Here is a 25,392-nt window from a genome sequence, read left to right on the forward strand (position 1 = left end):
CCGACTTTAACTTAAACTCCAATTATCTCCATGATTGCAATCTGCCCAGACCAATAATCTACTGTTTTGACCCTCTAAACGATATTTTATAGAAAACCTCAAAACACAAAAGTCGTAGAGAACGAAAAGACCTTTCTGAAAAAGTATGGCTCATCAAAATTGGAGTTATAACGAATCGGGAATTAAATAAAACGTCTTCTGATCAGATTCAGAGCGAAAACATGACCTGAATATGTTTTGGGATTTTGAGAACAGTTCGAAAACGAATCTGAGAAAACATTGTGAACGAAAGTTGTAGGAGATTGAAAGAGCTTTCCGAAACATCAAGAATCGTCGAAATCCGATAAGAATTGAATTTACTACGAATTTTACAAGACAGTACAAGACAGCTGATTTATGAGAATAAAGCCCTGCGAATTTTTGTAATAAAAACGAAGAGAAGGTTGGGTGACTCTCAAAAGTGTATATAAAAGAATGAGAGAACACAATCATTATATAGAGTCTTGAAACCCTAATCGTAAACCTATCCATTATCCGAATACAAGTCTGATCCATATTCTAACTCTATCATCCTAGTCCAATTTTTAAATCCTATTCATAATCCAATTTTAATCCTTTTTTTTTATTAATACTAATCTATTAATATTAATCTAAAAATTACGGGATATTACAGGCTGCCTAGGGGTTTAACGGCTTGTTGCAAAAGCTTAGTGTGGGGATGTTTGATAGAATATATTTATATATATATTCTATAGGATTTTATTCTCATATTTAATTATATTTTGCACTGATTTGGATTTTATTTAATAGATTTTTATTGTTTTATTGTAGGAAATAAAGAATTCCAAGTTGAGAAGGATTTGGAGATAAATTAGCTATTTTGGAGCTAATTTCTATTAAAATTCGGATTTATTGGGTTCCACCCGATTTCTGCACTGTTTGGGCCATATCTTGAGCTCCGGATGTCAGAATTGGATGATCTTACAGCCCACGCGAAGCCCTTTTAATTCTCTTTAATTTAGAAGTGGTCCAAGAAGCAAAGTCCAATCAGAAAAGCCCGAAAACAGAGCAGCAAAGAAAGTTGCGAATTTTGACAAAGAATCCTACCTTGCTTGGAAGTTCTATTTGTATATTGATTTTAAAACATTAAAATTGTTATTATTATTAGAGGAGGATCAGATTTTATTATTGGAGGATTACCATTAGAATAGACATTAGTTACTTACGCTATTTTACAGAGGGTTAGGTCTTCTTCTCCTTCTCTCCATACTTTTTTCTAGACATTATTTTCTCCATTAATTGAAGCTTTGAGGTATTTCTTGATCATCTCTTGTTTATTTGTTAATGTTTTATATGGCTCTCTTCACTATTCTTGTTGCTTTTACTTTCGCTACTATGTGTGAGTAGTTTCATTCTAGGACGGAAGGGGAGCCATGTTTGCACCATTATAATGCCTTATTTTCATTAGTGGTTTAATGGGTAACGTGTAATTCTAGTCTATATGTCTTGATGTTTGATCTGTGTAATTGGCCAATATCATAGATTGATTGTATGCAAATAGGAGTACAAGATCGAGAGATGTACTTACTAGAGGCACACATAAGATTAGCGGGACTGAAATTGAGTGCGAGAGCATCAATGGATTCCTGAGAGTGTTAATGCTTGAGAGAGATTAACAATTGCTCTAATTACATAACTTGTTGAATTATTATATGATTAGCTAGTTTTGGTGTAAGCATGGTGAACCTGAATTGTCCTAGACTTTAGTTAATTGATTTAAATCATCTTTGCATTGCTTTATTTAGTTAGTAAAAAAATCTTAAATATTTGTTTGTCTTGTGAAACAATTTGCAATAGTCAGATTAAGATTCTTGAAACTTGTCTCCCTGTGGATTCGACCCGTACTTGCTAGTATCTGTTTACAACAGGCACCGTGCACTTGCGGTAGATATTATTTTACACATCAAGTTTTTGGCGCCGCTGCCGGGGAGGCGCTAGTTTTCTATATATTTTAATTTGATTATTTAGATTGTTTCCTTTGTCTCATTGGAGCTTTAGTTCCAATCGAGGCTGTTTTCACTGTTTTCCTTGTTTAGTTGTTCATGCCCAGGTCTACAGGAGACGTGGAATCAACTACTCCTGATCCTGATTTTGACACTACTCTACAGCAATATCTTGATCAGCGAAAGAAAGGGAAACAAGGGTCAAAGATTAAAATGGGTGATCTTCCTATTAAATCTTTGAAGAATTATTCGCAGCCCTCTCCGAGTGGTGTGCCTACTGGCATTGCTATGCCAAATATTCAAGCAGCAAACTTTGAGATCAAACCGGCGTTGCTCACTATGATCCAACAGAATCAGTTTGCTGGTCTTCCAACTGAAGATCCTACGCTTCACTTGCAAAGGTTTCAACAGCTCTGCTCTACCATCAAGTTTCAGGGAGTCACTGCAGATCAAGTGAAAGTTATGTTGCAGATCATAGCATTTTTTGAATTTTGAATTTGTACACAACTAATCAAAATTGAAGAAGATAATTATATTACATATACTGTCACAATTGTTAAGGTTATCATGTATCATATAAGTAAGCATTAATTATATTAATTTATCTTTAAATAAAGTGTTTAAAAATTAAAATTAAAATTTATAATTATATTTTTATTTAATATTTAATATCCGGGAGTCGTCTAATATTTAGCTATGTCACAAATATGTCAATTTTTAATTTCGAGAATAATATATATATTAAAGTTTCTAACATAGTGATATAGATATTATAAAACGTATTTTTATAAATTTTAATATTACGTCATTAATAGTACGTATTAAACATTTTATGTAGGTCACCTTGATCATAATAGATATGTATCACTATTACAGATAGCAATCGGGTCGGTCGAAATTGGTTTCGCAAATACCAAAATCGAACCCAAACTTGAAAAATTCAGAAATCTTAAACTTGAACTTGAAGGATATTACACGAGTAATTATTATTTATTCAACAAATAATATTAAATATATATATATATAATATTAAATATAAATATAAATATCTTAATTTTGTTTTAATTTTATTATATATTAAATAATAAATATATTATAAAAGATATTATGTATGTATGTATGTATGTATGTATGTATGTATATATGTATATATATATATTCGGGTTCGGGTTCGAAATAAGTTCCGGGTATTCAGGTCGGGTTCGAATCAAACCCGATCCTGGCCCGAAAATTATTCGGGTTTAAAAACAAATTTTTTTCCGAAACCCTATAATTTGGGTTTGGTAAAACACAATCTGCTCGGTACGAGTTAGACTCGGGTCGGGTAGAATTGTGACTGCCCAATCCCTCATGAAACAAGAATGTAGTATAACTATCATTATAGTGGATAGTCATTCAAATCTATTTATTCGATTTGACGTATAATTTTGATGTTCTTATTAACATAATGTTTTGTTTGATATATAATTTTAGTTTAATATTGTTTGACATATAATTTCACTTGAATTTTCTTGATATATAATAAACTTAAGTATAAGAGAGTTATGTCTAATATAATTTTTTTCTTCTTACTTTATACTTTATTTGAAAATTCAAATATAAATTTATTAAATGTATTTGTGAAATAATAATAATAGAATTCAATAAAAATGTGAAGCCCGTGCGCGGAGCGCGGGCAAAAACACTAGTTATGACATAATTTCCGACCAAAATATATAACAACTTATTCAAAAATAAAAATATTAGAACTTATAAAATTATGAAACAATTATGAAAAGTTATTATGTCTAACCAAAGTAAGAACTTTGGTTAGACACACAATACTAAAGAACTCATAATAAAAAACATAAACAAAAATTTAATTTTTTGTTAGGAAAAAGAATTAATCATTCTAATATGAAAATTATTTATTAAAAAAATTAAAATCCCAATTAACATAAGTTCATTATTTAATAATCCGATTAGACAACAAAAGTTAACATTAGCATAATAAAGTATAAGAATTAATAAAATCTAATTATTAATCCAAGGACAAAATTATCCGCACAATATTCATCTAGGACAAAAAAAACGTGTCAACCCATAATGGTCCAAAAATAAATGCCACCAATTATGGCCACCCAAAAAAATGGTACAAACTCCTTGAACATAATCAAGACTTATAAAAGCCATCAGTTATGGCACCCAATAAATTCTAATTAATAATTTATAAAACAACGAATTTATATGTTATTTAAGTCGAATAAATGCACATAAAACACTTACCAAACACACATCTATTCAAAAGCATGAATACAATCAATTAATCCCTAATATGTATATATGTAAATATAAAAACGCATTTAATAATATTTAATTCCTTCTCATATATAACCGAAGAATTTAATTCCTTCCTATCCGAAATTATTACACACTAACATATATACATGTATAATATATAAAATTATGTCATAGTTAAAGCAATTGATATTCAAATCATAACAAATCAATAATCTTTTCTACATGCAACTAAAAACAATTTTAACAACTGAAATTTATAATTTAAAAGATCAAACACACATTAAACACATCCACCAATCAAGAACTACCAAGAACACAAAGAACACATATAGAAACTTAAAACAACCCTGATTTTCGACTGAATTTGTGGCCGACCACAACAAATCTGGCCAAGATAAAACAAATTAGAAAAATATGACCTCTAAACTCAAACAAAATTCACAACATAATCCGAACAAATTTCAACGAAGTTACAAATGAATCCGATCACCTAAAAACCCGATACTACCTCTACAACAAGAGAGAAGATAAATAAAACATGCACTAACGTATATCTACTATCATAATAAAATAAAGAAAGCAACAAAACGCAAGAAAAACACACAACAAACATAAAAAGAAGACGTACCTTCTAAAGAGACGAAGAGAATTTGATTACAAATAAAATAAAAGAATGATGTTACCGATTTTGAATAAACCCATAAATCATCACTGGATCGGAATTCTGACGAGGAAGGAGATCGGAGGCTAAAGACAAAACTCGACAAAATTCTGGACGGAGATTTTTATTAAACTTATATATGCACGCATTTGGTATTGAATTATGTACGCACACTCATATTGACTTGCTACAGAAACAGAATGAAGAAAACTGCAAACCTTGTTTTCATCGCCGCTCCTACAATCGGAAACCTCGTTCCTGTAGTCGAGTTCGCCACTCAGTTGACCCACACTTACCCGTCTCTCACAGCCACCGTCCTAGTCATCCCCATGAATCGACCACTCGTGGACACCTTCGTGGACTCACGCTCCACCGTCAACTCCGGAAATGTCTCCTTCATTCATCTCCCCTCGTTAGACCCGCCCTCACCCGACCAATACCAGACCAGCGTAGGTTTCATGTCTCTCTTAATAGATTCTCAAAAACCACACGTCAAGAAAGCACTCATCGATCTCATGCACACTCAGTCGGAGACGGGATTATTTGTTGATATGTTTTGTAAGAGCCTCCTTGTTGGATGCTTAGAGCATCTCCAAGTGGCTCTCTAAATGAGCTCTTAACTTCAAATTTAAAGAGCAATGCAAGAATTAGAGCTCCAATGGGCTCCTAGAAGCTCTTTAAAAAGTTAAGAGCTTAACATCTCTCCTTTCTTTTAAAGAGCATGTAAGAGCTCTTAACTTCTTTTTTCATGAATATAATATTGGTTTCCCTCCAACTTTACTCCCAACAATTCTCTCTTTTTACTTTTCTCTCTCTTTTATATGAATAAAATATGAATAAGGAGCAGGGCCGTCTGGGAGAATTTTGGGGCCCTGTGCTATAATATGAATTAGGCCTCAAATAATAATAAAAAATATGTATATTATAAAAATAAATAAATAATAAAAATATTATTTTTTTATAAAATTAAAACATGTCACTTAAAATAAGATAAATAATGTTATTAAATAATAGTAATTTTAATATTTTAAACAAAATTAATATGAATTTATATGAGATATATCTATATGTCATTGAAAAGAATGAAATTTATAGGACATATGAAAAAATATCATATGTAAAAAACATTATGAAAACATTTAATAAAAGAGAAATTATTATATAAAAAGTAAAGATACAACATAAAAGATTTTAAATGCAAATAGACATAATAAACTAATCTATTAGATTATGTAATTATTTATCTATAAATAAACAGAATTAAAATAAATATATAATTTTTAATTTTCAATTTCATTTTCGAAATTTAATTTTATTAAATAAAACATTGATTTCTAAATTTTGAGGCCCCTATAGCTTTGGGGCCCTGTGCCGTCGCCCACCTTGCACGCCTCAAAAACCGGCCCTGATAAGGAGCAAGTATAAAGAGGAGCATTGGAGTTGAAATCTTTTTCAACGTCTTAACTCACTAGGAGCCAAATATTATATTATATTTTGAAGAGTGACTTAAGAGCACCATTGGAGATGCTCTAAATATAATATAAAAAATGTGGCTCTTAGTAATTTAGGACAAAGTTAATTAAGAGTGTAAACTCCAACAATACTCTCTACATCTCTTCTCTATTTCATATTTTATTCATATATTGGGCTCCACTATAACAAAAGAGAGGGAAAGATTGAGGTTGATTGGAGGGAAGGATTTTTTTATTGTGAAAAAATAAGTTAGGAGCCATGTGGTGGCTCTTAACTTTGAGTAGAGAGGAGAGAGAAACAAGAGGCTCTTAAGATTTAAGAGCCACTTAAGAGTCTCTTGGAGTAACATTTTGCTTCTCCCTCCTCAAATCTCAAGTTAGGAGCCTAAATGAAGAGCCTCTTGGAGATGCTCTTATACTCTATCCGTCCCTCTCAATAGCTTACATTGAGTTTGGGCACGGAGTTTAAGAAATATGTATAAAGTAGTGGAAAAGAAAAAGAAAAATGGGTGAAGTGGTGGGACCTATTGATTTTTAATATATAAAAGAGAGATAGTGGAGTAAAAGTAGTGTGAAAAAGAAGAAAAAGTGGAAAAATTGTGAGACCCATTAACTATTTTAGAAAAGTTTTGTAATATAAAAAAATGAGAGGGACATCCAAAAAAGAAAACTGTAAACAATCTAGAGAGACAGAAGGAGTAAAAAATAAAAGATTAGTCTGGAATAAGTACTCCTAGCCCTAGGTGTAATGATCTCCGAACCTCGAAGGAAGATACTAGTAGTAGTAGATGCATTATGCATAGCCTGTGGTGCTAGATGCCGGTAGACGAAGCAAAAGATGGTTGAAAAATGAAACGGAATTGCTGACCTGTGCCCTAAAGTGTAGTGATATACTCCCTCCGTCCCAATGAATTGTATACAGTTTTTTTTTGGGACGTCCCACCAATTGTATACATACCAAAAGTAGTAATTTTTATAATATAAAATAACATTACACCAACTACTTTCTTCCACTATCTCCTTTCTATAATAATATAAACACTATTACTATTACACCTACTACTTTCCTCCACTATCTCCATTCTATAATAATATAAACACTATTACACCCACTACTTTCCTCCACTATCTCAAATCTATTATTAAATATAAATGGATCCCACCACTATACTTACTTTTCATCTAACTTTACTCATTTTTTACACTTTTTCTTTGTCTCCGTGTCCCAGTCATTTGTATACAAATGACTGGGACGGAGGGAGTACTAAGAAAGAATTTATAGCCGGAGGACATGGACGTAAAACAACCATCATTTTGTCTTCTTAGAAATGAATGAGTAACTAGGGCTGTAAAATGATCCGGTACCCCTCTGCTCAAGTATCGGATCATATCATTTTTAGTTTGTCCAAATTTGGGTTTGGGATCGTTTTATTCGGATATAAACCGATCCCGGGTATTTGAGGTTCGGATCTGAACCGAATATGATCCGGTATCATATTTTTCATTTTTTAACCGGGTAGTTTATGATCCATCGAATATGAGCCGGATATGATCCACTAACATTAAATATCATTATTATTTAGTTATTCAGATAATTATCATTTAGTCTAAGTAAACATAATATTATAAAATACAATAATTTTAAATTAAAACCTATAGTTATATGTTGGTATATATCAGTTATTAAATATATATATGAAGATAATAAGCATGATCACATTAAATAAATCATATTTCATGAAGATATAAACTTAAGTAAGATATTAAAATTTTATAAAATGATGACTATTTACTTACAAATGTGATGGATTTAAAATATAATATGTATATGAGTTTGAATTGAATATGAACCGTGGATCATATTTGGGTATTCGGGTAGGATCATATTATGAAAATTTATATGAGACCGAATCTGAGCGGGTATAGGGCTCGTATCCGGGATCATATATTATACGAGCTTAATTTTTCCGCCAGATTTGGATCGTTTTCAATACGGATATGAGACATGTATCATATTTTCGAGCCGGATATGAGCCGAGACACCGGATAGTCCGTCTCGATTTACAGCCCTGTGAGTAACGTGCTTCTATGATAAAATTCTCTCTCTATATATCATTGGAGCCTTTGATTGTGTACTATAATTTTTCCATTATACCATTTACTGTATGGACAGAATTTATATGACCGGCACTTAATAAAAAATTTAAAATTTTGATATAAATATGTATATCCATATTTTAATCTATAACCATATAAAACCAAACCAAATTATAACCATATTTGATATAATAGGGTTAATATATGGTTTTGATTCATAAACCAGTCAAAATTCATATTAATCAACCAAAATTGTTCCAAAACTATTTTCTGCCTATCATATTTCATTTTTATAATTTTTATATTGTATGAAAGTACATCTATCTAATGCATTAAAGATTTAAAGTACACTAATATGAGACTAGTAGTGGAAGACAAATTTAAAGTATTATCTTCAACCTTTTCACAATTAGAAAATTATTTCGATATATACATATATCTTTGCGAGAAATAAATTCGATACGTGTACCCTTGAAAAAAATTCTACAGTATTTACTTAAGGTCAATAGATTGCAATAAATTAAAAATTTGTTCCCTTTGGAGTCCTTATTAATACTACAGAGTAGATTCAACATGATAATATGCCGAGTATAGCAGGAAACATGATTGTGTTGAGTATCTACTGAGAGAAATGAGACTCTTTGAAGTCGGATATGTTTGCGGAAACTTCAATTTTCTGATCTGAACTAGTGCTTCTTCCTTTCAGAAAACTGGAGTACCATTGCGCAGATAGTTTTGGATATCTTTTCAAATTTTTGTCATCTAAATCCACATAGTACAAGCCATAGCCAGAATTGTAGCCATCCAGTAACTCGAACACGTCCAAGAAGGACCATGTGAAGTACCCTTTTGTATTTGACCCATTCCTTTCGCCATTTCAACGTTAATATAGCAACACAAAGAGAAGACAATGCAATTGTATAAGACAACATAAGACTAGACAAATAGAAGACGTTTCAACGTTAATATAGCAACACAAAGAGAAGACAATGCAATTGTACAAGACAACATAAGCCTAGACAAATTGACGTCATATGTACACACCAAGCTAAAAAATGAGGGATATGCATACACCACATCCAATAACAATGATCCGCCTTGTGTTATTGTGAAAAGACAGCAACTTAATTTCTGAGAAGGTATACCTTATTGCAGTCAGCAAACTGCCAATGAAACCTTGAAGATATTGTAACCTTGGTATATCATCCAGCGTTCCATTTCGGATTGCACTCAGACCTACCAAAAAAATTCACACAGCCAAAACGATTAGACGATGCTGAAAAACCAGGTTCAAATAACCTAAAAGCTGCAATGTACTGATGATATGTTCCAGTGCATGCGTGGTGTCACAGTTTTTTTATTACAGAGACTGATTAATCTCTTCTCTTGATCCAGTTTGATGCAAGTTATAATATATAATTTGATCATTTGGACTGGGTGTAAGAGAGGTACCATTTTCATGGATGTAGATAGGAGGGTTCCCGTATCCCTTCAAATACTCCAAAAGTTCTTTAAGGCCTGCTGGGTTTAGAGGAAACTGTGTTGAATAAACATTATTAGTGAAGTATGAAAAATGACGTAAAAAATGAAATAAAAATAAACTAGTTTACCACTTACCTGACCTGGTGGAAAATCACTTTCATTTACTGCAGAGAAATAGAGAAAGTTATCAGCACCAAGAATCTGATTCAGTTGACCAGCTACAATGGCATTAATAGCCCTTAAAAGGAGATTGTATTATATAGTTTGATTATGTGAACATTAAAATTGCTATGCATGCTGGAACCCAGTGGCTAATTATTTTTACTAAACAATTAACATACACTTAATGGTGACTGCCATATCGGCCAGTAAGTCCCTGCTATCCATTTGAAGGCTAATGGACATATCCTTGACCTGTGCTGTGGCATAATGGTTCACTCCAAGGAAGTCAAATGAACCCTTCACTTCTCTAGACTCTATTTTGGTGAATGTTGGAATTCTTGTCCCTGCATTCTTCTTCATTATTTCAGGGTAATCACCATAAACCAAGGGATTCAGAAACCTGAAATTGCATTTTGGCATAAAAAAAACATAAGTCTGCTTCTTGCATACAATCCTCATTCCTCAACATCCAGAATAGAGGGAAAAAGTTTAGTGCAAGGTATTCACATGAGTGAAAGGATTAGTGACTAACCACCCTATAAAAAAGTCATTTGCCCTTTGGGTTGCAATAACATCTTCCGTTGCATTTGTGTAAGGTATATACCAGTACGAGAAAATATTTAGTCCAATGAAACCATGTTGCACAGCCTACATTATATGTCTTGTATGATTAGATTAATGATTGAAGTATGCTGCGATTGCATTACCTAGTAGCCAAATATAACAATAAATTACATGAACACTGTCCAGATATAAATATGTTAGCATTATTAATTAAGGAGCTTTCATTATACTGTACCATATAGTGAAGTCATGGCGTGTTACCTTGTATTTCTTCATGTACAATTTTGCAGTAGATGCGTGCGCCATTAAAATATTATGAGCTGCGGTGTATGGCTCAGTTGATGAGTTACCTCTAGTACAGTTGGTCCCAAAGGGAGAAGAACAGCGATTGGGCGGTAATAGTCCTGAATCATAACCGAATAAGACAAAAACATTGGGCTCATTGAAGGTAGTCCAATGCTGCACCCTATCACCAAATTCTCTGAAGCACACATTGGCATAAGCAACAAAATCTTTTCTGCATTTGCAAAAATATCTATCATTTCATTCATTTAACATGTTATGTGCAAAAATGAATGCACCATAGGAAATATGTAGTCATGCAAGCATGACAATAGCAAGAGTTCAAAAGTCTTTACACTGCCTTTTTACTAAGCCATCCTCCATATTCGTCTTCAAGTATTTGTGGCGTATCGTAATGAAATAAGGTGACATGCGGTTCTATTCCTGTGTGAACAATTTGTACATGTTAGAATCAACAAAATGAGTTTGAATAGGGCATGGAGATTAATTATCAAGTGCTCCTTCCGATTTACAATATTTGCCCAAAGAAAGAAATAAAGAAGACAGACATTTACTGTTGATTTTCGGATATATGGATTTACCATGGTTAATTAGTTCATTAATGAGGTTGTTGTAATACTGTAGTCCTTTTGGATTGACAGCTCCAGTTCCATCTAAAAAAAAATGGTCATCATGCCCAAGATAACAAGAAAGATAATACCAGCATTAGGTAAATATGATGAGATTATAATGAAAGCTGTGCATACTTGGAATCAGTCTTGACCATGAAATGGAGAACCTATATGCTTCTAGGCCAGTCTCCGCCATCAGATGGACATCTTCCTGTGCCACAAATATTGACTCAGAAACTAACATATTCCAAACTATCAGAATATATTATTTATGAGAACAGTGAGAACAGTTGTTCTGTACTTTTCAAAAAGCATTGAACAACTATTTTGCAGATATTTTATTTTTTAAATGTTGTATTGTTCTGTAGCAGAACAATACTCGTATTTTAAGTGTTCTCACACTAAAACTATTCCCCATAAAGCGCGACCCATATTCTTCTATTTTTGGGGACCAGCTGTGTAAAGCTTTAATAGTTAGAACAATGGATAACTTGTGCTGCCACAGTGTATCTTATACAATGTATGTATATCGCAAATGGTAACCGCATTAAGACGCGAATTTAGTATCAAATATTTCATGTTGTATCTTGTAGAACTGTATGCATATAAAAAAGGTGATTGTGTATTTTCCTAAGAACTAGTCACAAAGATTTCATATTATAACATCTGGAGGTATAATCATCCTAGGGACATCGCTGCATTGAGGTTAAGGGCTAAGGGTTTAGCAGTTCGGTAAGCCACGCCTTTCTAATGACCAAGGTTATGACACGATTCGTCTCCCCCTCCCCTGTGCTGACAGACATAAGTAAATTGTCACAGGAAAAAATTACATAAAAGGAAACTTATCTAGAAACGCTCCAATGAAAACAATGTGTTGGAAGAGATAAAAGAGAGAAACAACCTTGTATTTGTGATACTCATCGCATGCAACATCTCCATTAGCTCCATGTGTATATCCTGGAAGTATCAACTGAATCTCAAAGACCATTTATTGTGAGCTAAGTAAATTACAGTAATAAATGATGATCTGAACTCTGAAGCAGATATGCTTTAGAAATGAGCTATGCAGTCAAAGAAAAAACATGGACCACTTATAATATATGTTCTCTATATTGAACTTATGATTATAATTCCGGCAATCTCAGCCTTCTAAGTTCAAGACCAGTTGTGGGCAACAATATACCTCTCTGTAAATGCACAAATGATATATTGTGACTATATACTACAGGTTTGACACTTAAAACATTGAACTTCTTAAACAAACTCTATGATATAAGTCCACCTCCACCTACTAACTAGAAGAGTTGGTGACTGAAATGGTAGAACAGAGTCTTCAATCCGAACTCCAGTACCCATAATCCTAAAATGAAATTTAGTGACAATTTTAAGGTCTTAGATGAATAGCTCTTGGTGATCCAGTTTTCAGCTTAAAAAAATTAAGTTTCAAGTGAGAAGATTGTAGATATAAATAAAAAGTATTAGTTAAAAAAATAATTGAGCAATAGTGAAGAAAAAAATTGGAACTCCTAAAATAACTACTACATATTTCAGAAGTTCTGATATCTAAATATTTACCAAATCATGTAGCCAAATGATGATATTCCAATACAGCATTTGATAAATGAATTTTTTGTTATGCATGAAAGCATCCGGTACAGCCATACAGTAAAGAAAACGTACCTATTATTTTCTTAATCCTAAATAGAAAAACAGGATACATAAATAAGAAACAGAAATATAGTGACCAGAATGAGCATAGGTGTCCCAGATGCTAGGAGTCCTTCCATCTTCAAGTGCTGCACCTTCCACCTAGCATCTTAAATTGCATTTAGATAATGACATTAATCTGGATAGTTGGATTTGTGTTAGTAATAACTAAGTCAAGTTTTTCAATTTCTTCTAGCTCAGGTTTTGATAATTTCTTTGTATTGTACTACCAAGTTAATCACCAACTGTTCCTGAAGTTTAATGACCGATGATTCTAATGTAAAAATTAAACATAATAATGATTATTACTACTCCCTCCGTCTTTTACAAGTGGCTATACCTTTTGGCACGCATCTTTAGGTACTTTAACCGCGCGATTTCTCTATATTCTTTAATTCGCTTGACCTTTATGTAGTAGAAACTAGAAAAGTTAAACTCGATTTAACATTGATCTCAGCTAAGTTATTATATATAGTATGCTAGTCCAATTATAATACAGAAATGTATTAATTAGGCAATGTATGTGCACAGACAAAGAAAGATATACAACCTCATTCGGCCTGAGTTGTATACCATGAGGACGGAGACATGGACTTTAATTCTCTAAATTTTTATTCAGAAAAAAATCTTAAAAATAAATTATACAAGGGTTTGTCTAGTGTGTGCCCATGGGCACATGCTAAGCACTAACATTTATAAAATTGGAGAGATTTGATTGGTGTGGTTGTTGCAACTGCTGGGGGTCTACCATTATTAAAGAAGGTAAGCCAATAGAAACCATCCAAATTTATCAATTTTGGTGCTTAGTGTGTGACCATGGGCACACCATAGAAAAACCGATTATACAATTATACTTTATAAAAATATTAAAATGCGTATCGAAAAACATATAAGATTGAAGTAGTACCTGGTAAGCTGAAGAGCCAGAACCAAAAACGAAGTTGGGAGGAGGTGGAAAATCGAGTCTGGTGAAATCTGTGAGGCCCTCAATCTGCATCTCTGCCACTACTGCCATTAACGTAAGTAGGATTGCTATTACTCCACTCCCCATCAAAATTTCTGTGCAAATTTATGTGTATAAAGTTAGTTCTCCGAGTGCTTTGGCAATGCTATCCTATCCACTTGTATGAATCACAGGGAAAAGAGTGACTGGCTTTAGGCAAATTCCCCGTTTTGGTATGTGGTCTTAACCATCTTGTTTGGATGCATAAGCGACAGTTTCTGATAAGTGCAACACATTCATAATTTTTTTTTTCTTCAGACCATTAACCCATTCTACGCCTCAAATTTTCCTCAAAATACACCCCAGTCCACAAAGTACACATTGTGCATCCGCACTTCTAAATTTCCACATTTGTACACTTCGACGGCTTTTTGCTTCTATTTCACTTTTCACCTTGTACTCCCTCAATCGCCCTCATTTTTTTACATTATTTTTTGGCACGCTTTTCAACATGAATAGTTGCATAATATGTTTTCAATTTTTTTCTCTGAATAAAAATTTGATATTTAAACTTTTATTAAAAAAAAATTAAAAAAAAGTTATAAAATTATATTTTATAAAAGGCTCAAAATGCGTGTAAACAGTGAACGTAAACAAACACAGGACGGAGGGAGTATTTGTTTAGCATTATAATGTATAAATATATAATAATAAACATAAATGATATATATAATTTGGGTAATGTTCTATAATAATCATTTAGTAGCAGAATATTGTCAGTAAAAAATTGTTGAAAAAATAAAATGGAGTGATTTTCTTCCGGAGGACACAGGAACCTCCAATATTTAAATAAAAAATTTAGAATTATCTTTTATAAAAATAATGGTGATAATTTGTTGCAATATCCGTATATCAGGAACCTCGATCTATATAATTTGATTATTTAAACAAAATTCAAATAACATGATTTTTCTTTAAGAAAAATATGATTTTTGAGTAGGTACTCATTATTATCCTGAACTATCTCGACTTATAAAATTACATAATATAATATATAATAATAATGTAAACCTGAAATTCATCTCAATCCTGATTAAAAAAGTCTAGTAAACCGAATTTCACAAAAAAGAGAACAAGACGCAATGGCTTTCATGCTACAACTAGTAGCTGAATACACAATAGGACAATCTTTTTTTCAGTCACTAAAATCTCGCAAATATACAATAGAACAATCTTTATTTCTGGATGCTAAATGGTAAAATTGTACTGTTCAAAATCAAATACCACTTTTCTTTTTATGCAGTAAACAATTCTCATGTGTGATAATACGAGTTCAATATTTAGCAAGATACTTGACGAAATTCTATTATTGTACAAAGCGTCCCCAATCTCCCAATTTCTGGTTCCGCCACTGGCCACTGTCATCATGCTATCATCAACTCCGGTTTTGTTTTCTTTTCACATATCCTACAAGAAAGATGGCAGTATATATGGATAAGAAACATGTGAATGCAAAGTGATAATTTATTATGCAGTATAATGGATTCTGATTTATTGTAATCTGGTATTAATTACTGCCAGTGAAATTATGGTGTGGGCACAAGTTGGTGAGAGTTTAGTATCAGTTGGTTAACATACAGAGAAATATTTTGCATAATAGTATAACTTTTCACTTTACATGGTCAGTATGTATGAGGATTTCAACCAGTATAGTCATATTATTAACAGTATCTACTGAGAGAACTGAGATTGCGATAAGTATGATATGTTTGGAGAAATTTCAATTACCTGATGGCTGCGTCCTTTTAAGAAATTGGAGTACCATTGTGCCGATAGCTTCGGATACCTTTTCAGGTTTTTGTCATCTAAATCCACATAGTACAAGCCATATCCTGATTCAAAGCCATCGAGCAACTCGAACACATCTAAAAAGGACCAGATGAAATACCCTCTTGCATTTGACCCACTCCTTTGGCCATTTCAACATCAATATGAAAAGCACACAAGAGAGAAGTCAGGAACATTTCAAGAATATAAAAGAAGACGTCATTAGAACCCCGGAGTTACAAGATGAAGGATATAATTCATCTTCTGGAGCATATAAGACATGAAGTAACAATTTTTGACTTGTATAAATACACCAGCTTGGTTTCTGAGTAGGCATACCGTAAAGCATCTAGCAAACTGCCAATGTAACCTTGAATATATCGTAGCCTTGGTACATCGTGCAGTGTTTCATTACGGATTGTACTTTGACCTACAAAAGCATGGTGCACATAATCAACAACTAGACCAAGCTACAAAACAATAGAAGATAGTTCGACTCTGTAGGCCTTTATGACGAATTCCGGTTATTATCAATTTCAAGGAATATATCCAAAAGCAGAACTGAATTATAACATATGTATTCTATTGCATGCACCGGTAGATGTCACATAGACTGAATTATCACATAGCTCTAGTTCTATGCACGTTATAGGAGAGCTTGATCAAGTGAACTGAGTGTGAGAAATAACCATTTTCATAGATGTAGATAGGGGGGTTCCCGTAGTTCTTCATATACTCCAAAAGTTCTCTCAGGCCTGATGGGTTATAAGGCAACTGTGTTGAATAAACACCAAGTGTTAGTGAAAACATAAACAATAACTAATGGAAGGTATTCTTAAAGAAGATGATTTCAGCCCTCACCTGACCTTGTGGAACATCAGTGTCATTTACTGCAATAAAAATTCAGTAGGTTTGTCAGTACCAAGAATCTAAACATATACATATATAGTGTAATTCAAACATAGAATCACCTAACCAAGTGCAATTGATATAATTACAAGGCTCGACTCTGTAAACATTAAAATTTGCTATAGGCAATGGCACCCAGTGGCTAAACTTTTGTATAATTAACATACATATCAAGTTTACTGCCATATCCTCTGTGAAGTCCCTGACATCCATTTGGAGGTTGATGGACATGTCCTCGACCTGTATTGTGCTATAATGGTTCAACCCTAGAAAGTCAAACGAACCCTTGACTAGTCTGGACTCTAGTTTGGTAAAGGTTGGAATTCTTGTCTCAGCATTCTTCTTCATTACATCAGGATAATCACCGTGAACCAACGGATTTAGAAACCTGAAATTGAGATTAAACATAAAAAAAAAAAACAGCCTATCTTTGTTGCTCGCATAATTATCAATATACATAATAAAGAAAGAATTTATTAATGCAAAGTATTAACATTATTAGGTGGGATTGGTCACTAACCAGCCAATAAAAAAGTCAAAAGCCCTTTGGGTTGCTATTACATCTTCCGGTGCATTGGTGTAAGGAACATACCAGTATGCATATACATCTAGTCCTATCAAACCATGTTGTTCAGCCTGCATCACATGTTCGCCTATGACTAAATTAGTAACTGAAGTATGCTGCGATTGTTAAACTAGTAGTTGGTTTCATACATGCTCAAGAAGATTTTATTAAATACAGAATAACACAAAATGGCATGCCTACACTTGAAATGTAAATGTACATTTTTTTATTTACCAATGTTCTACCTTATACAGTAACATATGGATGAAATGATATGTTACCTTGTATTTCTTAAAGTACAATCTTGCAGTAGCTGCATGTGCCAGTAGTATGTTATGAGCAACGATGTATGGCTCAGTAGATGAGTTACCTCCGACACAATTTGTTCCAAAGGGAGAAGAGCATCGGCTAGGCTGAAATAATCCCAAATCATAACCGTAGTGAGCAAAAACGTTGGGTTCGTTGAAGGTAGTCCAGTGAAGCACTCTGTCGCCAAATTCTCTGAAGCAAATATTGGCATAAGCGACAAAAGCTTTCCTGCACTCACATTATTACCATTTCCTCATGCAATTCATTCTCTGGGTTATGTGCGAATATATGTGCACAAAGGAAAGACACAATTATGCAAACATGACAATAACAAGAGCGTAAAGGTCTTTACACTGTCTTCTTACTAAGCCATCCTCCATACTCATCTTCAAGTATTTGTGGTGTATCGTAATGAAATAATGTAACATGTGGTTCTATTCCTGTGTGAGCAGTCTGTACATGTTAGAATCAAAATCAGTTTGAAGGGGGCTTGGAACTAAGTTATGAATTGCTGCTTTCTGTTCACCATATATGCCCGCAGATAAAAAGAGAAGACAGACATTTACAATTGATTGTTTGGATAAAATTTACGGATGTACCATGGTTAATTAGTTCATTGATGAGGTTGTTGTAATACTGTAGTCCCTTGGGATTGACAGCTCCAGTCCCATCTAAGAAGAAAAGGGCTATCATGCCCAAGATAGCAAGAAAGATAATAGTACCAACATTAAGTAAATATGATGATAAGTGCGCATACTTGGAATAAGTCTTGACCATGAAATAGAGAACCTATATGCCTCTAGGCCTGTCTCCACCATCAGATGGACATCTTCCTGCCACAAAATATCGACTCAGAAAAGAAGAGGGGAAATTTTAAAAGAATCAGGGTATGTCAACATGCACAATTTGTTTTTGGGTAATATTAGTAAAAGGCTATACTGCTTTTGTAAGTGCTCATTCTGCGATCTGCAGCAATAGCGTTTCTATACACAAAAATTAACACCACAAAGATTGAGTACTTAGAATTGAGCTTTTCATGCAGTAGAAATGCCTGTAGAGCCCCAAGGATTGCCCAATAGGGACATATATATACGAGAAAAACAAAGATAAGGTCTTTCTTGAATGATTTTACAGACCTTGTATTTGTGATACTCATCACATGCAATATCTCCATTAGCTCCATTTGTGTATCCTGAAAGTATCAACTGAACCTCAAGACCTTCCATTGAGAGTAAAAACACTAAGCACTAATAACCAGAAGACTAAAAATGCTCATCTATAGATCAGCTATAACCAAAAAAAGATGAAAAATCACTAAATTACCAAAGGTGAACAGAAGCAGGACACATAAAAAAACAAAATCACAGACCAGAATGAGCATAAGTGTCCCAAATGCTAGGCTTCCTTCCATCTTCAAATGCTGCACCCTCCACCTTGCATGCAAGATCGCGTTAACAACTTAAGATAATCCAGTTCAGCATACGTTACCATTTACCAAATGAATTAGATTCACTCTGATGTCAGGACTAAAGGTTGAGGTGAACTGAAGCCAGATGGTTATACATGGAACACATACCTGGTAAGAAGAAGTGCTGGATCCGAAAACAAAGTGAGGGGGGAGTGGGAAATCGAGTCTGCTGAAGCTTCTGACCCCTTCCACTTCATCAGCCTTCATCTCGGCCACCACTAACACTGTCATTAACATAAATATTATTACAAAACTAGTCCCCATTATTATTGTTCACCTCTCTGTCCAGCCTCTTTCCCTGGTGTACTATGTTTTTAATGTGAGCTTCTATGCGTGTTTATATTGAGCAGGACACTTTGTAGGGTACCGGAGGAAAACACACATGTTTTAAAGCTTTCAAAATCTTCGTTTTCACTTTCTTTTGCTTTCACTGGTGGCCTCAATAATTTCGTCCAAATTTAAATGCAACTCAAGTTGATGTTCCGATGGATCCATAATTTATGATAGCTGAATGAGACCAGATATTATTATAGAGTTGATTTTAGCAGAAGATCACAAACATGTGACGATGATATTATTATAAACTGAATACAGCAAACGGTACAGATAAAAGTATGACTCTGCTATTGTCTCTTGACATTTCTATTTTAGCAACCTCATATCGTATACAATTATATAGTACTAGAATTATTTGAAGTCTTAAAGTGAAAATGAAAGAGCAGCCACTAGAAATTCTATAGTCAAGAATACAACAGGCGGGGTAAGTGATAAGTAAGTGAGTGGCGTGTATCCCTCATCCCTCCGGTGGTGGGATAAAAAAAATGAAATTAATAGTCGGTTGTTTGTCACTTGTCAGTTGTCACACCATTCGCCTTTTCTTTGGGCAAGTTTCTTCTTTTAATTTTTTTCCGAAACAATGCCCACGTGGACCGCTACAGTACAGGTTTTTTCATCGAAAAAATTCCCATATTTTAGAAATACGTCCTTCGTATATATTGAGGAGTCTATTCTTATGCTAGAAGCCTAGAAGCATTATTGATCAGTACAATCTGCAGATATCAATGGAAAAAAATAAATTTGCATATGGATGAATATCATAGATTTGAACCCTGGAGCAATTTCGGCACTTCCCCTGATCCTTTATGAATAGTGATACTACTATAATATTTCAATGGATTCAAACAAGAGTTCAATATATAAATGTCCAAGGTGAATGTGCTTCTGTTCATCTAACCCCTTGTTTCAATGTAGCCTGATGGAACATTACTAGGAGATGTAAGATTGTTGGGAGTCAAGACTTATATCTTTGATTTCAACCACATTGTATTTGTTCTTGTTTCTCCCGTTCAAGAAACTGGAGTACCAGTACGCGGAGAGCTTAGGGTATCTTCTCCGGTCCTTATCATCAAAATCCACATAATACAGGCCAAATTTTGACCCAATCATGATCTCAAAAACATCTAAGAATGACCAACTGAAATACCCTTTTACATTTGCTCCATTCCTTTCAAATTGTAAGAGGAAAAAGAAAAATCACTACCAAAGATAACTAGAGTAGTTTGTGAGGTATTTTTTATGTTGTCATACCTTAATGCATCCAGCATGCTACCAATAAAGCCTTGCATAAGTTCCACCCTCGACGTATCATTCAACGAGCCTGTACTTGGAGTTGCCTTACCTGCAAAACAGCAGCATTCAAATCTTCTGTTACTGTAGTAAATATTCTGGTTTCTTACAAACTTTACTGCTTTATTACATTTGTAGATCTGTAACATAACTGAATCTTTTTGCTAGTGCTATAAGGTGTTACACAATGGCCAGATTTTATACACAAGCCATTTCTAATACTGACACAGATAACTAATTGTTAAAGGATGAGAGACCATTTTCATGAATGTATATCGAAGTATCCTTGTATACGTGCTTCAAGTATTCCAGAAGTTCCTGAAGACCCTGGCATATTACAGGTAATCAATCAAACCATTTGTTCAAGCAATGTCAAGTGAAAAATAATGATTATACTAACTAAATTATTTTCTAGTTTTAGCTCTCACCTTATATGGAGACCTCCCATCTTGATTACGTCCAACTGAGGTATGAATGAAGTTCTATCAGTATTATTAACAATTATTTTACAACAAACAAACTCTAAAATTGCATATTTGTTAAGTTTTCATATATATATTTAGCATACATGCCATTTCTATTGCCATATCTGCCATTATGTCCCTGTTATCAGTATCAAGGGAGCTGGATCGGTCCTTGATGTAGGTAGTCGCATAATGGTTCACTCCAAGAAAGTCAATTGAACCCTTGAGATATTTGGATTCAGCGTTTGTGAAGGCAGGAATTCGTGTTCCAGCATTCTTCTTGACTATGCCAGGATAGTCACCAAAAACCAACGGATTTACAATCCTAAAAATATAAAGAAACAAAAACAGCAATCATATATCACTTTATTATCTACCAAGGTGTACTAAAATAGCATGTTCATTAGGTCAATAAGAAATTAGTTTTATGAGATTTTTTGACTAACCAACCAACATAAAACTCATTGGCTCTTTGAGTTGCAATCACATCTGCCACTGAATTCGAGTAAGGAACAAACCAGTAGGAGAAAACATTTATTCCGATGGAACCTTGCTGTGCAGCCTGCATGATCAAACCATCTAGAAATTACACTCTTCATGACTATTAACAATTAATATCATTACTTCATTATTCATAAGCCACTCTTTTAATTGATATAAAGGTTCAGCATACTAAAAGGAATGTGATATTTAGCAAGCAGAAGAGAAGGGTCCTGATTTGATACTAATCCTGCCCTGCAGTGCTAAGTATTAAATAAATGATTAATGCACTACTCATACAGGTAAGGTTTTACTTTCAAAAAACAGCAGACAATACCTTGTATTTTTTCTTGTAGAGCCTTGCAGCTGATGCATGTGCAAGCAGCATATTATGGGCAACTGTGTAGGGCTCATATGACGAGTTGCCTTTGTCGCAATTTGATCCGAATAAAGAAATAGAGCAGCGACCTGGTGGCATCATTCCCATATCATAACCAGCCATCGCAACCATATTGGCCTCATTAAAAGTAGTCCAGTGAAAAACTCTATCACCAAATTCTCTGAAGCACACATTAGCATAAGCAGTGAAGTCTCTCCTGCATATGTAGGATCATAAGTAATTTATATATGTCTTTCAGATGATTTCATCCCTCTTATTCATATAATTTACATTGACCATACACTGCTTTTCTGCTAAGCCATCCCTCATATTCATCCTCCAGTACTTGTGGTAGATCAAAATGGGATAAAGTTACATGGGGCTGTATTCCTGCATGAATCGCAGCAAGAAATATTTATCCCTGAATTAAAGTAGTAACTGACAGATTGGTGACGTTAAACAATTGAACAGTAGTTATATCTTAAACAAGTGAGTAAATGCAGATTGTTAACCATGGCCAATAAGTTCATCAATGACATTGTTGTAATATTGTAAGCCCTTTGGGTTGACAAGTCCTCTTCCATCTAAGAAAGTTAAAATACAGAACCATCAATGAATTACACTACAAAATAGCCAAAAAGAAAGAAAAGAAAAGAAAAGTATGCTATCTAACTTGACAAGATAGGATGAACATACTAGGGATAAGTCTTGACCATGAGATAGAAAACCTGTAGGCCTCCAGTCCTGTGTCCATCATAAGTTGAACATCTTCCTGCCACATGAACTATGTTTATAAGGACTAGTATACAGATATTTCACTAAGCTTTCTGATCACAAATTTGAAGCCTTTTTAACACTATCAACTACACTCAAATCAGAACAAAAGAACAAGTGAGGGTTTGTTTCGATAATCTAACTACTAATTTCACGAAGGAGATTGAAAAGTGAAGAAGTTGGGGAAAATTCAAAAAGAAAACACAAAATATTTTGCTGTAGACCTTGTACTTGTGATATCCATCACATGCTATGTCTCCATTGTCTCCTTGCCAATTGCCTGAGTTATTCAGTATTTGAGGCAACACAAAATCAGCCTTTTAAAACCAATTATAAAATACATTGATGAGGAATCAGCAAAAATAAAAAGAAAAGAGCATGCAATTAAAGAATTCTGAAACTATCAGTCTATTAATAGATTATGTAAGCTTAACAGGATTCCTTAATTAACAAAATATGAACTTTTATTCCTGATAATAATGTTAATGCATCTTTACTAGAGGTAGGAACGAATCAGGCCTCTTCCCTGAAATAAATATGAGCGACAAAAAAAAGGAAACCCCACGAAAAACTGATGTACGTGGTCATGTAAGTCTGTAGTAAGATTTTATAGATTTAGAACGAACATAAGCTGACCCGATTTTTTATATATATATAAATGTAAACAACAAAGATCGATGCCTAACCAGAATGAGAGAAGTTATCCCAAATGCTAGGCTTTTTTCCATCTTCAAATGCTGCTCCTTCAACCTTTTTCAAATATATAGCAAGTCAGCTTCGAAACAATCAAACACAGTGATTAGGAATAATTAAAACAATATAAAGAAACCAGAAAACAACCTGATAAGCAGAAGTCCCAGAACCAAAAACAAAGTCACTCGGAAAATCATCTCTGCTAAACTTTTGATCAAGGCTGCAAACCCTCAGCTCCCCTGAATTCATCATCAACACAAGAAAACATAACAAAGGAAGAGAAAGCGGAAGATAACTCAGCTTCTGCGCCATCTTCTCTACCAAACTACGAATAAAATTGACACTGGCAGTAGTGTTCTAGTTCTAGTGTACACAAATATATATTCATATCTTCACTCTTCGAAGTTTCTTGTTATCTCCACCATTTTAGTTTTGTTGCATGCTCCATCACACCTGGAGCCAAAACAAAGTTCCAAGGTGTCACTTTCTTTGGGCGACTGGAATCAAGAGAACTCACCCCTCTAGTGAAATTGCATGTGTCTGTTTGTGTGAGTATATTAAGAATTTGCCTTGGCTTTTCTAGATTAAGCCGTTTTGTACTGCAATTCCTATATAGTATAATTTAATAATTAATATGCTGTGTGATTCTGAGAATGCACTTTTTCATCTCATTGTTACTTGTTTGCTTATACAAATATTGGTTCTTGTTACTTTTACCTTTCTGCTTATAGGATCCTGTCATATTGTGCATTTAATAGATTAATAAAGGACATGTTTAAGATTCTTTAATAACTGATACACTCTTTAGTGCGTGCTATCCTGCTCCCAAGTTAAGACAATCCAAGGGGGCATTTCTTTTTTTCTTTTTCTTTGCTAATTATCCAAGGGGCCATTTCGCTTTGTTCCTTTGAGACATGCGAGCCAACACTGTTTCCAGAATCCTTTTAGCTACTTTTTTCGACATAAAATGTAAGCAAAAGATTTATGGAGCGTTTGGATCGTGAGCGAGAATGATAATCGGGAATGAGAATGGGAATGAAGAGTATGAGAATGAGTGGTATGGGAATGGGTATCCCAAGAGAATGGTATGGAATGATTTACCCTCCAAGTGAGATTGGGGTTCTCATTACATGTCAAAAAATTGTTGATCCAAACACCACCAAGTGGGTATGAGGTTCCGAATTCTGTTAACCGGGCTCATTAATCATAAACCATATGCCTCCTTAGCCTAACAAGCTCCAAACCATGAGCTATTCCTACTCAAAGCCAGCTGATCGGATTCGATTAACAAACATATTACACTTGTAAATATCAGCTGTTGGCAAAATAAACGTGCATGACCGAACAACAAAAAACTATTAATTCGCCAAACTACCGGCTACTTCCCAGAAATACAACTTGGTAATGACGTGACAAAGTAACAGAAATGTACCGAAGTTTAGAACACAGCTCTGTGACATGGAGTGTATCTTCCGACTGTCATCAAGGCTGGAGGAGAATATATTTTTATTGTTCAACAGTAAACAGTAACATTGGCAAAGCCTTTGAGAATATACAAGTATGGGGAAGTACAGCACAACTTCACCACCAGACAGAAGTATGAAACTAGATCA

General features: G+C 33.9%; 3 protein-coding genes and 1 long non-coding RNA gene across 15 annotated transcripts; all 4 read right to left on the bottom strand.

Moving 5' to 3' along the window:
* Nucleotides 1-2,206: 2,206 nt before the first annotated feature.
* Nucleotides 2,207-5,665, bottom strand: LOC135152614 (uncharacterized). Its single transcript, XR_010291968.1, has 2 exons — nucleotides 5,163-5,665; nucleotides 2,207-2,445 (listed from the first exon to the last, which is right to left on the bottom strand). It is a non-coding gene; the product is annotated as an uncharacterized LOC135152614 (long non-coding RNA).
* A 3,288-nt stretch (nucleotides 5,666-8,953) lies between these two features.
* On the bottom strand, nucleotides 8,954-14,680 carry LOC108221630 (beta-glucosidase 22-like). 8 transcript variants are annotated; one of them, XM_017395495.2, is made up of 13 exons: nucleotides 14,250-14,679; nucleotides 13,381-13,444; nucleotides 12,537-12,592; nucleotides 11,771-11,846; nucleotides 11,606-11,677; nucleotides 11,360-11,447; nucleotides 10,983-11,238; nucleotides 10,690-10,805; nucleotides 10,337-10,557; nucleotides 10,131-10,159; nucleotides 9,966-10,050; nucleotides 9,659-9,749; nucleotides 8,954-9,379 (listed from the first exon to the last, which is right to left on the bottom strand). In XM_017395495.2, the coding sequence occupies exons 1-13, from the start codon at nucleotides 14,391-14,393 to the stop codon at nucleotides 9,133-9,135; spliced, it is 1,545 nt and encodes a 514-aa protein (XP_017250984.2). In that variant the 5' UTR covers nucleotides 14,394-14,679; the 3' UTR covers nucleotides 8,954-9,132. The 8 variants fall into 8 exon arrangements, with proteins under 8 accessions (XP_017250984.2, XP_063950646.1, XP_063950648.1 ...); XM_064094576.1 differs by having other exon boundaries at nucleotides 13,316-13,444; XM_064094578.1 differs by having other exon boundaries at nucleotides 13,381-13,451.
* Nucleotides 14,681-15,502: 822 nt separating this feature from the next.
* On the bottom strand, nucleotides 15,503-20,274 carry LOC108223196 (beta-glucosidase 22-like). 4 transcript variants are annotated; one of them, XM_064093418.1, is made up of 14 exons: nucleotides 19,472-20,274; nucleotides 19,265-19,328; nucleotides 19,032-19,087; nucleotides 18,653-18,728; nucleotides 18,495-18,566; nucleotides 18,248-18,335; nucleotides 17,868-18,123; nucleotides 17,542-17,657; nucleotides 17,189-17,409; nucleotides 16,974-17,002; nucleotides 16,802-16,886; nucleotides 16,452-16,542; nucleotides 16,074-16,254; nucleotides 15,503-15,752 (listed from the first exon to the last, which is right to left on the bottom strand). In XM_064093418.1, exons 1-14 carry the CDS (start codon nucleotides 19,625-19,627, stop codon nucleotides 15,744-15,746), a joined length of 1,500 nt encoding a protein of 499 aa, XP_063949488.1. In that variant the 5' UTR covers nucleotides 19,628-20,274; the 3' UTR covers nucleotides 15,503-15,743. The 4 variants fall into 4 exon arrangements, with proteins under 4 accessions (XP_063949488.1, XP_063949486.1, XP_063949487.1 ...); XM_064093416.1 differs by having other exon boundaries at nucleotides 17,084-17,409; XM_064093417.1 differs by lacking the exon at nucleotides 18,495-18,566 and having other exon boundaries at nucleotides 17,084-17,409.
* Nucleotides 19,470-24,285, bottom strand: LOC108223195 (beta-glucosidase 11). Of its 2 annotated transcripts, none has more exons than XM_064093420.1 (13): nucleotides 23,927-24,285; nucleotides 23,773-23,836; nucleotides 23,311-23,366; nucleotides 23,009-23,084; nucleotides 22,825-22,896; nucleotides 22,615-22,702; nucleotides 22,271-22,529; nucleotides 21,900-22,015; nucleotides 21,558-21,778; nucleotides 21,418-21,452; nucleotides 21,247-21,316; nucleotides 20,951-21,041; nucleotides 19,470-19,587 (listed from the first exon to the last, which is right to left on the bottom strand). In XM_064093420.1, exons 1-13 carry the CDS (start codon nucleotides 24,089-24,091, stop codon nucleotides 19,560-19,562), a joined length of 1,341 nt encoding a protein of 446 aa, XP_063949490.1. In that variant the 5' UTR covers nucleotides 24,092-24,285; the 3' UTR covers nucleotides 19,470-19,559. The 2 variants fall into 2 exon arrangements, with proteins under 2 accessions (XP_063949490.1, XP_017252812.1); XM_017397323.2 differs by lacking the exon at nucleotides 19,470-19,587 and adding an exon at nucleotides 20,420-20,867 and having other exon boundaries at nucleotides 23,927-24,275.
* Nucleotides 24,286-25,392: the final 1,107 nt, after the last annotated feature.

Source organism: Daucus carota, chromosome 5 (assembly GCF_001625215.2).
Source record: "Daucus carota subsp. sativus chromosome 5, DH1 v3.0, whole genome shotgun sequence".
In the NCBI taxonomy this organism is placed as follows: Eukaryota; Viridiplantae; Streptophyta; class Magnoliopsida; order Apiales; family Apiaceae; genus Daucus; species Daucus carota.

Excerpts from the sequence above, each read along its gene's own strand:
- LOC108221630 (XM_017395495.2), bottom strand. The coding sequence starts at position 14,393 with ATGGGGAGTGGAGTAATAGCAATCCTACTTACGTTAATGGCAGTAGTG. Across the intron at positions 11,448-11,605 it reads TAATGAACTAATTAACCATG|GAATAGAACCGCATGTCACC; the intron begins GTAAATCCATAT and ends TTGTTCACACAG. Across the intron at positions 9,380-9,658 it reads AGTTTGCTGACTGCAATAAG|GAATGGGTCAAATACAAAAG; the intron begins GTATACCTTCTC and ends AAATGGCGAAAG.
- LOC108223196 (XM_064093416.1), bottom strand. The coding sequence starts at position 19,627 with ATGGGGACTAGTTTTGTAATAATATTTATGTTAATGACAGTGTTAGTG. Across the intron at positions 19,088-19,264 it reads GGACACTTATGCTCATTCTG|GATACACAAATGGAGCTAAT; the intron begins GTCTGTGATTTT and ends TGATACTTTCAG. Across the intron at positions 16,887-16,973 it reads CTGATGTTCCACAAGGTCAG|TTGCCTTATAACCCATCAGG; the intron begins GTGAGGGCTGAA and ends TATTCAACACAG.
- LOC108223195 (XM_017397323.2), bottom strand. The coding sequence starts at position 24,091 with ATGGCGCAGAAGCTGAGTTATCTTCCGCTTTCTCTTCCTTTGTTATGT. Across the intron at positions 22,897-23,008 it reads ATGGTCAAGACTTATCCCTA|ATGGAAGAGGACTTGTCAAC; the intron begins GTATGTTCATCC and ends TAACTTTCTTAG. Across the intron at positions 22,016-22,270 it reads TCTACAAGAAAAAATACAAG|GCTGCACAGCAAGGTTCCAT; the intron begins GTATTGTCTGCT and ends TTGATCATGCAG.